Raw genomic sequence first — 14,196 nt, 5'->3', positions numbered from 1 at the left:
CATTTGTTTCCGTATAAAATTAACGACTGATTAAGCTATCGTCGAGAGTATATTTCTGCCTCACCTGATAGTCCATATAATTTCCATAGCCCATGTGGTTGCATGTGCAGGCGCATGCCTGAATGTGCCTCCGCATGTCGAGTTCGACCTCTTCGCCGCATACGCCTCTGCTCGTCGCCATCATCGTATCTCCCATGCAATAGCCGCCGGTGCAATACATTCTCGGGTCACTCTGATCCAGGTAACCCCCACCGGTGTCGTCGTATCCGAGCCCGCTGGCGCACCTGGAATCCGAGGCGTATCCCACCCGGGACTGAGGACGTTCCTCGTAGCCCAGTCTAGACTGGGACCGGTGGAATGTCGAGGATACATCCTGGAAGAAAAAGGAAGATTATCCTGTAACAAATCACTTGGTAGTTGGAAGTCCTATATAGATTCAAACATCGGCTGAGGATATATTTTTTGCAATAAGTTTTTTGCAATGTTCTTTTAAGGATGTTTATTACCATCGTTATTAAAATTGACGATCGATATAATTTATAATGTTATTTCCAATTTTAATTTATGATCGCATTTCAAGTCTAACAAACAGAATTGCGGTGCGCAATTCGTAGAGCTAAAAAATGTATTTGCGAATTTGCATATGAATATTATTAAGCATCAAGATCCACTGAAAATAGAATTCTTTCTATGACTTAAATCATTTCCTTCGCCTTGATCGCAAAGTTAGCGATTGGCAACTCATAATTAGTGCAACCGACAGTATTGCGATTCCTTTTCATCCTATTTCATAGCAAACTTTTCTTCTGGAAATGTATCGGTTTTTTTAATTATTCACGGTTGTTAATATTCATGGTAAATCAATTTTAGATTTGCGTTTCAGACATTTTATAACTCAAGATATATATGTTAATTTTATAAAAAGTTTAATTAAATTCACGTTATTTTATTAGGTTTTAAATTCGAATATTAGTTTTAGTGATAAATTTGAACAAAAGTATTTTTAATAAACAAGTAATTTTATTTTTTATATGCGTGTTATTTTTTTACCATAACTCGCAAACTTTCCTTTTGTGTCATGTTCAAAATCATACAAATATGATTTGTTAAACGATAAACAATGAGAATGTGTCAAATATGATTCTATGCCTGTTGGTTGGGATATTGTTGTATGTATCAGTTAAAACGAATGGCATGTACCTTTCATGCATTGAATAGCAATTTTAATTGGCTTTCTTGTATAGAAAATACTGACCGAAAATGATCCGAAAATAATACTGTTTTTGTTGAAACATTCTCGGGAAAAAGTCATGTAAATCTAGTTAAATTAACTGTTATCAATATTACGTACGCGATAAAAATTAATAAAAATAAAGAATGAAATGTAATTATATAAATATTGAGCAGAAATCGAAGGAATATTAATTGCTTTTCAAAAAAGTAAATTATATTCTAATTTATATATGTATTTATAAATATATTATATTTATAAAATTATATTTCTAACATTATAATACATGGTAAAGTGGTACAAAATAAAATAGGTTATCTAATTGAAGTATTCTTATGTCTTACTGTATATGTATTATACGTATTGGTCGAAAGCAATTCGGTTGATTAATCCATCTTCGCAAACGAGATATCGTTCGCCAACCAAACATGCCAAGAATCTCTTGGAATATGAAGAAATTTAATATTCGAGACGTACGGAGAGCACTTAGAATTTGAAAAGAATCGTCTTAATGCAGCACACAAAGGCGGAATGCGTTGGCGTGGGAATTGCAATTGCGTAAAGGAATGTATAACGTGCCAGTCGCATCTGCGGATTAAATCTTTTCCATAACATGCGGAATTACTCACTTCGGTTTATATACCTACGGCAGTTTCCTTATTTACGCAACAAGGAGAAGCGCTTGTGTGTTACGAATTGCATCGATTTGCAATAAATAACAAGAACAGTATTTTGTGCGAAAATCCATTATAGAAAATATACCGGGTATTTTTCGGTTGCCATAATTTTTTAAATACTTTCAATGGATTGACAACAAAAGATTTTTAAAGTTTATTGGTTTTTAATAAAGAATTAATTGTGATTTAATAATTAATTAATTATTAAGAAAATTTTAAATTTGTAATTTTTTTAATAAAAAATCGGATCTCTGAATTTTTATTAAAAAATTAAATAAAAAATTCTTTTTATATAATTAATTTTTTATTAGAAACCAACAAACTTTTGTTAGAAACATTTTGTTGTCAATCCATTGGAAATATCTCAAAAACCGTGACGATTCAAAGAACACTTTGCATACAAGAGTAATGCGATAATTCACAATCGCTATAAATATTTTAATAGCCTATTTTGGAGATTAATTAGAGTTGAACGTTTACCTATGAAAATGTCGAAGTAATAATTTTCGAGTTATAAGCGGTCAGAGAGTTGGTCAGTGATTTGCACGCTCACACAGATTGAGATCTGCAATATTTCATTTGCATTTGTTTAATCTGAATTCGGTTTTATATGGTATAATCTGTAATCTCTTATCGAATTTAGCAAATGATATTGCAAATATTATAATATATATATTTATAATATATATATTATAATAATTATCGCACATGTATTTTATTTTATTAATTCCTTTTTTCTCTTTGTGTCTAAATATTTGCGTATTAAAATTTGAAAACTCTGTCTACAACTGATATAATCTGATAATTATAATACTATTAAAGTATTATACAGTGATTGTGGGACACTCTGTATTTTCGTATATTGTTTAAACATAAATTAATTGTCGAAAATCTTTTGCAAATCTATGTTTAGATATATAAATAAATGTATTTATATAAACTACATATGTCTGAAATTGGTATTTTATACCTCTACGCTGTCATTTCAAATATTCTTGAAACAAATACTTGTACGGTAGGAAAAAATGTTTGGTTTTATGAACCAAAATTTTACTGTAACAAAATAAAATACTTGATTAAAATATATCGAACAAAACTGTTTAGTTGGTATAAAATATTTTTGTAAAAAATATTTTTGTTATTTAAAAAAAAAACAGAAAAGTATTTTTTCCGCAGAGGCAATTAAATTTTTGTGTTATATAAAACAAAATATTTGGTTGTTAAAAAGTATCTCAACTAAACAGTTTTGCTGAAGATACTAAATTTTTCTAATACAAGTACGTATATCACGGTGGGTTTAAGGAAAGAATTGCGAAAAAAATGGGAACTTTATTCGTCATATTTATCTTTTGTTCATTCTTTTGGTACATTCGCAGTTACCACGATTGCGCGTAGCAGTATTCGATGGCTTGTGAGCCATATTCCGCGGTATGTTGCCGCATCGTCGTTCGATATGGACGGCGTGGCGGCGGCTGCACGACGATGACCACCAGCGCAAATCGAGTGGCTTTCTATCGCCGCTATCTTTACACCCACCACCGATATGGCTTCCCGTAACAGTAAAGTATCGATATCGCTAAAATAACCGGAACGTATGTACGGTCTTCGAGGCCGAAACTATGTACACGGCGCAGGATCCTGAAATTCGCTCAGAAACGTTCCGTCGTCATCGCCATACGATTCCGAACGATAGAGACTGTAGGAGTATAGTTGGCACCTTGCTTCGCGATTTTACGATCGCGGGATAATGTCTTTTGAACGACGCGTTCGATCGATAGTTTGCTGATTTTTAAAGATTTGCCGTATCCTTTCCCAAGCTTTGTAAATTCGATAGGTCTCGCAAAATGATATGTACTTAATGTAATAATAATGTGTGACAAGTTGCGCGCATCTTTATTTAGATAAAGTATGAAATGCGATTCCTTATTCAGATAAAAAAAGAATGAACTGAGAAAAGCTCTGTCACATGATAACTGAGAAAATATATATTTTTAGAAAAATCTTTTTTGTTTTGAAAAATTAATATTTTTAATTATCTAAATTTTATTTTTCTCTTTGTTTAATTGTAATTATAATTCGCGGATTCAGGGTACACGAACATTTTCTTCAATTATTATACATTATGAAAAGTTGTTCATAACAAATATTTTTTACAACCTTACATAATTTTAAGTTAATCCTATTCCTCAGATTTTGACTTCCAAAATGGACTCGCGAATACTGATGGTTAGGCAAGTTTTGGAACGAATGTCGGTTAAAGTTAAAGTTTCAAAAATTCTCCGGTAATCTAATTCTGTATTAATAAATCCTTTTTAAAGAAGAAAAATAATACAGCAATGTAATTAAATAGACAAAGTGCACGTTTGAGAAGTCACCTGCGGCGATATCATTCCGTAGAAAATATCGAGAGGTGGACAGATGATGGGCACGTGATCGCTTTGTGTACGCGTTATGAAATTGGGTCCGCAGGCGACGTGTGGCTCGCTCGCGGTTAGAGATGTCGAAATTTAATAGGATAGTGATACTTTTACTTTTTGGTTTTAAATACCGCAAGTATCGACATTTTCTATAACATACTCGATATTTCTCGTTCATAAACATATTAATACTCGTGATACATAATTGCTGAACAATCGAATTTAAACGAGGACAATCAATGCAATTCGGCGCATCTTTATTTAAAGCTTCGATATCACGTCGATCTTATCCTTTAGCTATTTTCTCATACGATTACAATCATCGTTTTTAAAAACACTCAATGTAGAAAGCAAAATATTGATACTGTTGGTGTTCTATTTCGCGCGATAATTAATTCAATCCAATAACGTCGATTTTATTCTCAATTTACCGTCGTTTTCGCGATTCTACGGAACGTGATCTTACGACGGAAACGACCTCCGTCGAATCGATAGTCCGTACTAATGCTCGTATGGTGAAACCTGGAGGGTTGAAGCGCGCCGAGCCGAATCAATTTTCGGATACCGAAAATCCGTAATAGCTCTTCGATGATTCCCGCGGAGAAGTTAAAGCGGGCTCTAGCTGAATTTGCGCAAGCGAAGAGACGAAACTCGTGACGTACGGCTATTAGGAACCTCTCTCGCTGACGAGACTATCCGGAGATAAATACCGAGCCTGTTTTCCTACGAGCATCGTATTAATAAACGCCGTCGGGTTGACGGGCGGAAAAAAATAACCTCGTCGCGATTAGCGATGCGACGCTTTTAGCGACTATACGTTGCATTAAACTTCGATTTCAAAGTATTTCGAGGATGCATCCTTTTTCTGCTTTACGTACCGCCCGGAAAGTTCTAATTGTAGTTGTTTGTCTTCTGCATTGTGCGACAAAATATACGGAGTATTTGGAAATGGTGCAGGGTGGAAGATTTAGAGGCGTATTCTTCTGAGTTTAGTGCATTTTTATTGAACGGCATTTGAAAACGCTCGAGATCTTATTTTATTTTTTATGCCGATTTTTGGAAAAGTAATATATTTACATTAATAATTTTTGGTAACGTGAGTTTATATTTTCTTGAAAAAGAGCAATAACAATTTTTTTTGTTTTGTTTGTATATTGCGATATGAATTATAGATTGCATCTCATAAATAATTTTTCTTACACCTTTAATATCAGAGAAGGCGAGGCACATTATTATGCATGAAAACTTCTCGCGATTTATATTATCGAATAGCGATCGTTTCAGTTCGCTGAATCATGGCGATCTTAAAGTCTGCCCTTTTCACGCTAACTAAGCTCCTATTTCCCTGGAAGCAGCAAATTCAATTTTCGCCATTCGATAATCATAAATACCAGACTCGAGCGGTTACATTATAAAACGGTGAACTCGTTCGATTCTATTGGATAATTATCGTGTAATACCTAGAAAGGATATCAAATTTAATCGACATCGATTTATGCAGTGGCACTTTATACCGCCGAAGTTCAATGCGAATAACCACGATATTAATCGTATTAAGATAAATTATAGTTTATCTTAATTATCGTATTAATTTTAATTTATGATGACAGAAAAGCAAATCCACGTAATACTTGTTAAATATTTTTATGAAAAACATGTTACTTATTCATGAAGGTACAGACAAAAAGTATAAATGGGACTTATTCGTTTGTGTTGTGTAAATATATTTCAAAACTACTACCAAAGTTAAATTTTATCTGGTTATTCTATTAAAACTTTTCATTTGTTTACATGTAATTTGATGGATACACGAGTATAAAACATCATGGAACAAGTCGGAATGGATTCCGATCGGAATTATTTCGTTTTCCCTAGAAAACACAATAGAAATCTAGGGAATAATTGAATAATTCCGATCGGAATTCATTTCGAATAATTTCATAATACGTATTCAGTAGTAATAATAACTATAATGCAATTCCAAACGAAAAGGCAATACTGTTTGAATTTTTTAAGCAATCGGAAACTAGTAATTCCAGTATTAATAACAAAAATCAATCTGTTGTACTGGTGAAGTTTTTCATTATACCATATTCGTATGTTTTCAATAAAAAAAAAAAAATTTCATGTATACAATCGAATCAACCGTGTCCAGTGCATTCGCATTTAACGACCAAATTTCTTTGTAATATTTAAGAAAGCTGTTTTTTCATTACACATAACTTGCTTTGTATTTTTTAAATAAAATATTTTTATGCTTCAAACTTGTGCACGCGAAGAATGAGAAAATAATATCAGTAAATTTGCATAAAATCACGAGGGATTACGAACTTTGCGCGACACACTGAATATCGTTAACTCTGCGGAACTGACGGTGGGTTCATTAGACTTACTCAATTATAAATCTCTTTATCAAACCATTCAATCTTCTTTATTTTACACGGGAAAATTTGGATTATTCTTATTAAAATATACTTAGTATTAATTCTTTTTATACGAATTTAGTTAGCATAAATTAAGTGGATTTCACAGACTCAATATCAGGAACTGTGTTACAGATTTTGGCGTCGACTTACAAATTCAACAGCTGAGGTTTTTATACTCCAGCGGAAAAAAATGTGAATTATTATAAAATATTGCTTTGTATTTTGTTTAACATATTTTCTATCTTTTTAATAACTATTCTTTTTGATTCTTTAAATTCCATTGAAAATCCGCAATAAAGAAGCGTTATATTAATTAAAATCTTTGTTTTTTTTAGAAATATTATTATAATATAAGCTACTTAACGTGCTTATTTTGTTTAATATTTGTTTGGTTTCTACTTACTCTTTTTTAGAAAATTGTAATTAAATTCATATCATTAATATTCTCAAATGCTAATATAAATTGGAAAATAATCAATAACATACAATATTAATGATAGTAATTTTAACTGGGGTGTAAAAATACCCTGGATGATCATTTATGTAGAAAAATCATGTGACCGCTCCCGAATTAATTAATATAAATTAAGTGGATTTTATATAGATCCAGTAAATGTGTTACAAATTTTCAGTTCAGATTCGGAGAGTTAATGTAGTCGAACTAATAAAATTCATACCTGAGGATAGGGCTCTTCTTGATACGGCGTCCTGCGATGACACTCGTCGTAGCATCTGGCGTCGTAGCCACTGGGCGGCCGTGGGTACGGATCTTGTGCCGCTACCGCAGCCGCGCAGCAATCCGGGATTTGCGCTTGGTAGGTCTCGTAGGGACACTTTTGATCAGGCTGGACCGCTTTTGGAGCTTGGTGAACGCGCTCCTGTGGCCCACCCCCGTAACCGGCACCGCCGCCACCACCTCCTACACCGCCACCTCCACCTCCTACACCGCCACCGCCGGCGTGATGCATCGTCGTCGTCCACTCTCGTGGACCTCCTCTCACCTGACCTCGCACCACACCACCACCACCCTCTCCCGATCACTGCATCCTAATGCTGCGTGGCGCGCGATACGTGATCGAATCCGCGGCCTCGGCGAGCCTTGTCTCTGTCGCGCGGCCCTCTTCGCACGAGTCCATCCTCACTACATCTAACTATACCTTGCGCTCTCTCCTTTTCTGTGCGAGCATCGGGTCCCCTCTAGCCCATCTCCTACCCGTACCTATGCAATTATTGCGTATGAGAAGTTCACGTGCGGGAGGTCCTCGCGTGTATTCGCGGGTGCATCAATTCATCAAGTGGGACTGTGTACCGCGAACATCGCCCGCATTCGCGCCCGACTCGCGCCTGCATCCCACTCGAATTAATGCACCGCATTACAACCCGGACTGATATAACTCTGGGCCATCTGTATTCTCTCTTAACTGCCGAAAGTAAACCACCGGCTCTCTTCTTTACCTACTTTGCGCGCGTATCCACGAGTCAAGGTGGAGGGAAGGGGACTTTTTTGCGTTATTTACTCGAGCTCTTTTAATCTTAGTCCCTTCGGGCGCTTTTTCAGCGTCGTCTCGTAGCGCAAGCTTTTAGATACTCGTACTCGCGGAACGGCGATGCTCGATCAACGTGCCAGACTTGATCCACTCATTGATCTTCTCTGACCCCTTGTCTGGCGAAGCGTACGGTGTGTTGCTGTGTAAACTAATGAGTTTGCAAGGAGTAGGATGAAGAATCGATCCTCTCCGTAATTTTGACACGCTAAGAATGCTAATGCGTAGCGCCGGTCATTTCATAAGCTGCTTTTGAGACACGTGACGATCTATTACGTCAACAGACACCGAATACGGTCAACGTAACGTTACAAATGCTTTGAAGCGTTTTTCGATTAATTAATTGTACAATTCTTTCTTCTAATTGGTCAATCAAATGCTTCAAAGCGTTTGCAATGAGATTTTGACCGCAGCTATCAACGGTGAGCATATTTCTTCATATATATACATGGATTCCTAATATTAACTTCATATGATCAGAGTGTTTACTGAAATCTTGTAAAAAGATTCCTCTTGGATTTTTCAGATATTTTTATTCAAAATTCCAGAGAAGTTTTTAATGCATCTTTAAAATGAATTGGAATGTAAGTCAATTATGTATTAAAAGTTATTAGAAAACAGGGATTCCATGAGACTATATTTATTACTTTCTACGATACCATATGGTACCATAAGACCTATAATAGAATAGTATAGGCAAGGTTTACTATATGTATACAAAATAGTGTCATTGAAATTCTCTATTGTGGTAAGCAGCTGCTACTGTCACGTCTACTGTCATCCTAATTTATTTTATAAAAACTCACGAGATATACTAGAATATATGCAGATTTGTACGTCATTCTTATTGCTAATCAATCAACATTTTGCATTATCAAGAAAAAATGATGTTTTCAGGAAAAGATAGAATTTTTTAATTTATATACAATTTAATATTTCAAAAATTTCCCTGAGTCTTCATTACATGAAAATTTCTAATTTTCAAGAAAAAGAGATGTCTCCTGGAAATTCCAAGCTTTTTCTAAGAAATAAACACTCTGGTTTTCTAATGTACTTATATTACTGGGACACGTCCCCATTACCTAAATGTAAAAATCAAGAATCAATAATAAATTTCTGATGGTATTTAAAGATAATTTAAAAGGATAATATAAAAAATATGCATTTATTATTTTACTAAAGATGATTCGAATTTATATGGCCTAACTGTCAAATTGAAACCAAATGCATTCTTATTTCTATATTTTGGATAACAGAGAGAACGACATCCTCATTTCAGTTTAAATTATTGCATATATGGGAAAAGCAGGAAGTACTAGCAATTCATGTACATATGATATCGAAGGGATATTTTCTGCGTTATACCTGATCCGCGATGAATTTCAAGAAGTTCATCTGGACTATTTCTATCGAAAATCCATCCGTCTTTTACGTGAAATGAATTTTGTCTCTTTGGAAACCACACGTACTTTCCTAATTTAAACTTACAGCGTTCGTGCGGTCTTCGTGTTGATACATCCTCGTTATAGATCTCGGATATATTGGTTATGCGCGGGACTAAGTTGGATGAAGTGTCTGTGCATGGACCGTAATTAGCGCCTCTTAATTTATCGTGTAAGGGCCATACAAGCGAGCCCGAGTGAAACTTTGATGCAACGATAGAGCAGCATATAAGCGAGATCGTGTAAAGACCTAACGTGTCTATCTGGAACACGTTGGCATGTCTTTGCCGCGGCTTTCGGATATGTTAATCGTAAAAGGCGCACCAGATCGATCGCCATATTTAGAACAACTATTCTGCTCCCGTTTCCTTCTATTCGAATAGGTACATGTAGCTTGATTAGCTTACGAAACAACGATGTATGATTTAAACTTGCATGATGTCTGAATGACGCAACATACAAAGAGGAAACACAGCCATACAAAATGCAATCCCTATTGCAATAGCTTGTATCCTACCAATAGCCTGTATTTTCTTTATTGCTGACATATAAAAATGTAAGTGATAAATAATAATATTATGTATTTAATAGTTAATAAAAAAAATATCTCTTTTTATATTGAATATAATAATTTACCAAGAAATACCCCCATATTTGCCAGTGTAAATATGAATGGATAAATACAACTCTCTGAAATCTCTAGGCATATTGTTGGACTTGGAAACTGAAAAAAAAAATATAACGCTTGTGTCAACCTCTGGTATAGAAACGAAATATTTAGTTTCCGTTCTGCTTGTTCACAAACTAAATATTTCATTTTTGTTTTCATGAACTGAAGTGAAAAAAAAACTTTTTAAAATAAATTTTAAATTTTTTTTAAATGTAATTTAATACAAAAAAATTTTGAAATTTAATATAAAAAAATTTTGTGCGATTTACAGCGAACGAATGCTCCTGCAATTAAATATCGATGGAATCTTGTGCTGCACGCGCGTTAAATACGTGATATTTTAAAATTAATTAAATAATATGATGTAGTATTTCATTTATCTGATTATAACAAAAATGACATTATTATTTATCTCTTATTATAAACACTGATTAAAAACTCGTAATTAAGATAATTATTCTATTTCCGTTTTTATTATCAAGATTTCAATTAATATCGTTATTATCTCAGTAATATATGATCAGTTTAATATATGATCTACCCATACGATGCCGATATGAAACTAATATATTGTTCACCATTATAGCTATAAATAGTAGATCGACTAGATATAGATACTAGCAACGTTATATCAGCAATCATTGCCTTTTATGATCTCGATTATAGAGACGCTTTGTAGGTTCCTATAATCCGAACTTAATCCGCATATAGTATCTATAAGATGACGTCAGTGCTGCATTTAACTCGCGAATCATTTCACTGAGATATCCATCCAAATCGATCTTAATTGATATTAATACGCGTGTAATTTTTTATTGCTTAACTGCATTATTTTTGCGCCCAGTATATGATTGTGATTTTTATTCATTTAATAAATTAACAGAGATATAATTTATTAAATTGTTTAATATTATTTAAAATTTAAAAAAGAGAGATAGAGAATTACATACAGTAGTTGACGCGTACAGTTGTATTTGAAAAACGAGTGTATCTAACATCCTGCTCTGTAAATATGCCAGAGAATAATTTGTAAATAATAACTACAAAAGATAAAGGTATCTTTGTAATTGTTTTCATAAGAATAAGAAAAGTTATTTAATTAGAGCTTTAATTATCCATTGTAAATTTTAAGCTGCGATTTTTCTGCGATTGATGTGAATAATTACAGATTTTATAAATGTGAAATCTATCTTTTTGATGTGTGATGTCGATCGACTTCAATATATTCTTGCCTTTTATAGTTCCTCATTGGTTTTAAATGTATGAACCAATCACATTCAAGAATCTTACAAGATGCAAAGTTGCTTTTTCTGTTGAATGTAGTTATATAGTCACGGGATCTCTTTTGTAGCGATTCAAGATGATCGGCAAGGCAAGTTTTCGCGACTGATTCTCAAAGTAATTTCATTATTATCCGCAACACCTCAGCTCTCACTTACTCGCGCTGAGAAGCCCGTTTCGGGCGTTCGTGTGTCGGAAATCAGAAATCTCTCTGCAAATACTTCGGAAGATATCAGCGGCGATTTTTACCTCCGTTGTATCGCAGACGGCATAACTTGTTTCGACCAACAAATGCGAACGTGCTCGGAACTACGAATCCGTTGGCTCTCTCGAGTGAATTAGACGCTGGGAAGATATCGAAGGAAAATTTTTCACGGTGCAAACGCGGATTTCAAAGAATTTAAAATACAGTTCTTCGGTATACACAGAACTTCCCCTCGAGCTTTATTCTTTTTTATTACTGAGGTAGAAATGAAAGGAACATAATTGCAAAGGTAGTTTGGAGCATTCTTAATTCTCAGTTCAACTACTCATTCTTAAAAATCGTTTTTTTATCCTTTAATTAACCATAGATATAATTTTGGAATATTTTTTTAAACCAGAGAAACATTGACTTTTCTCTCTGATATATCTATCCTTGGAAACAAAGAGCTTTTCTTAAACTAACAAAGTCTTTTAAGGGCAGTTAAGTAGAAAAATTTTTCTCCCATTTACATACTTTTTTGCCGAGTTTTAATTCCAGATTCGAGTATGTATGTGTAGAGTGTCTCTAAATTCTCGATTCAAAATACCTACTATAGCAAAAAAGTTCTCGAAAAATCAAATAAAAAAGTTATTTGTGAATTTATTTTAAGCAGTAATTTTTAAGATAATAACGATTTAATTACAGACTACATTTAGATAGTTACCTGTCCATGAGTTGTGCGTCCGGTAGTACCTATTGGACTGGCCAAAAGTTTTCTCGTTTTTTGTTAGCGAGTGACATTAAGTTACTTTAGGTGTAAACACTTTTTTTGTTTTAGCAAATGCATTCATAATCTAACAGTTTACATATCAATTTATAACAAAAAAGTATTGAGATCGACAGAGTTTGCTATATATTTGTTATAAAGGTGAAGATGGAAGATCAAAGACACATTTTTGCCATATTATGCTATATTATTATAAAGTAAAAATGCTGTGCAAATCCGAAAAAAGATATAAGCGGTGTACGGTGAAGATAGTGCAAATGGATCACATGTGCCAATTTTGTAAAGTTTTATTATGAGAATTTCTCTATTGAAGATAATCCATGTTCTGATAGACCAAGTAGAGTGGATGATAATCAAATCCACATTTTAATCGAAAATAATCCGCATCAAATCATTTGAGATAGAAGAGCTTAGAGTATTTAAATCGAGTCCTGAAAATCACATATACAAACAAAAAACGAGGAGATCTTTTGCCAATCCAATATTAATGAGCGCTGAAGTGCGCGCTCACTAATACTCTCACTTGACTATCTAAACATAGTCTGTAATTGATCATATTTAAACTCTTATATCTCAGAAATTATTGTTTAAATAAAAATTTACAAATGACTTTTACTTAATCATCTGAAAACTTCTTGTTAGTATTTTGAGTTGCGAATTTTAGGATACTCTATATATTAAAATATGCCTATGCCTGAATATTTAAAAGTTACAGCAAGTCCCATCTTTTCTAGGGAAAAATATGAATTATTCATATTGGAGACACTAGTATGTTATAGCAAGATAACTATGTTAGATTCCGTATTATTTTTCGCATAATTTACGAATAAAACAAATGATGCCATGATTGTAGAATTAGAACGAGCCTACAACCCCGGTACGCACACACACATTGACTCACACTCACGCAATTCAGCCATGAGCTTTCCCGGAAACCCGATTCGATCACGAATTCAGCACGCGCGCGCGTAGCGTTCGCGCTCGTCCCGCCAGTGGATTCAGTTCCTTTTTGTTTTACTTCACCTCTCATCTCTGACCGCTTCCCATAACGCATTCTCGGGGTGACGGCGATGCTTTCGACGTATGTATTCTTATCCTATATTTCCGTCGTCCGTGAGTTCCACGGCGGACGATAGCGGAGCACCATTCATGAAAACCAAGGGCCTCCTCGATGATCAGCGGAACGGCAGCTGGGAAGGACGGTAGGGCGAAATAGGGCGAGATGATACGGAAAGCTCGTTGACTGCGACTTCCCGCGCGCGCACTGTTTTATTCATCGTCCGTAGTCATGGCAATACTACCTGACCGATTCATGGATTCACGGTCGATTCCACAAACACTCGATTGACCGACCGGAATCCTATTTTTATTTTGCTATTCTGAAATTTGTGTATCCGGAAGTAGTCGCGTCTCGTCAATTAGTGCTCATCTATCCAGATAACATGCATGTTAAAGGATATCTTTTAGACGTCTTTTAGATATACATGCCTGAAAGGTATTTAAAAGATGTCATAAAGAAAAGTCTTTTAGACGAAGT

At 34.4% G+C, this 14,196-nt stretch overlaps 1 protein-coding gene across 1 annotated transcript in view; it reads right to left on the bottom strand.

Moving 5' to 3' along the window:
• The window catches only part of LOC108721705 (uncharacterized), a 63,492-nt gene extending 55,773 nt beyond the window's left edge, over nt 1-7,719 (bottom strand). Inside the window, exons 1-2 of the mRNA XM_018446381.1 lie at nt 7,429-7,719; nt 65-373 (exon numbers count right to left, since the gene is read on the bottom strand). Coding sequence (XP_018301883.1) covers nt 65-373; nt 7,429-7,719 — 600 coding nt within the window. The remainder of the gene's footprint in view (nt 1-64; nt 374-7,428) is intronic.
• Between the last annotated feature and the right edge of the window lie 6,477 nt (nt 7,720-14,196).

Source organism: Mycetomoellerius zeteki, unplaced genomic scaffold (genome assembly GCF_001594055.1).
Source record: "Mycetomoellerius zeteki isolate Tzet28-1 unplaced genomic scaffold, Tzet1.0 scaffold182, whole genome shotgun sequence".
Classification (NCBI taxonomy): Eukaryota; Metazoa; Arthropoda; class Insecta; order Hymenoptera; family Formicidae; genus Mycetomoellerius; species Mycetomoellerius zeteki.
The sequence above is the reverse complement of the archived record's forward strand: the minus strand, read 5'-3'. Positions and strand labels throughout refer to the sequence as shown.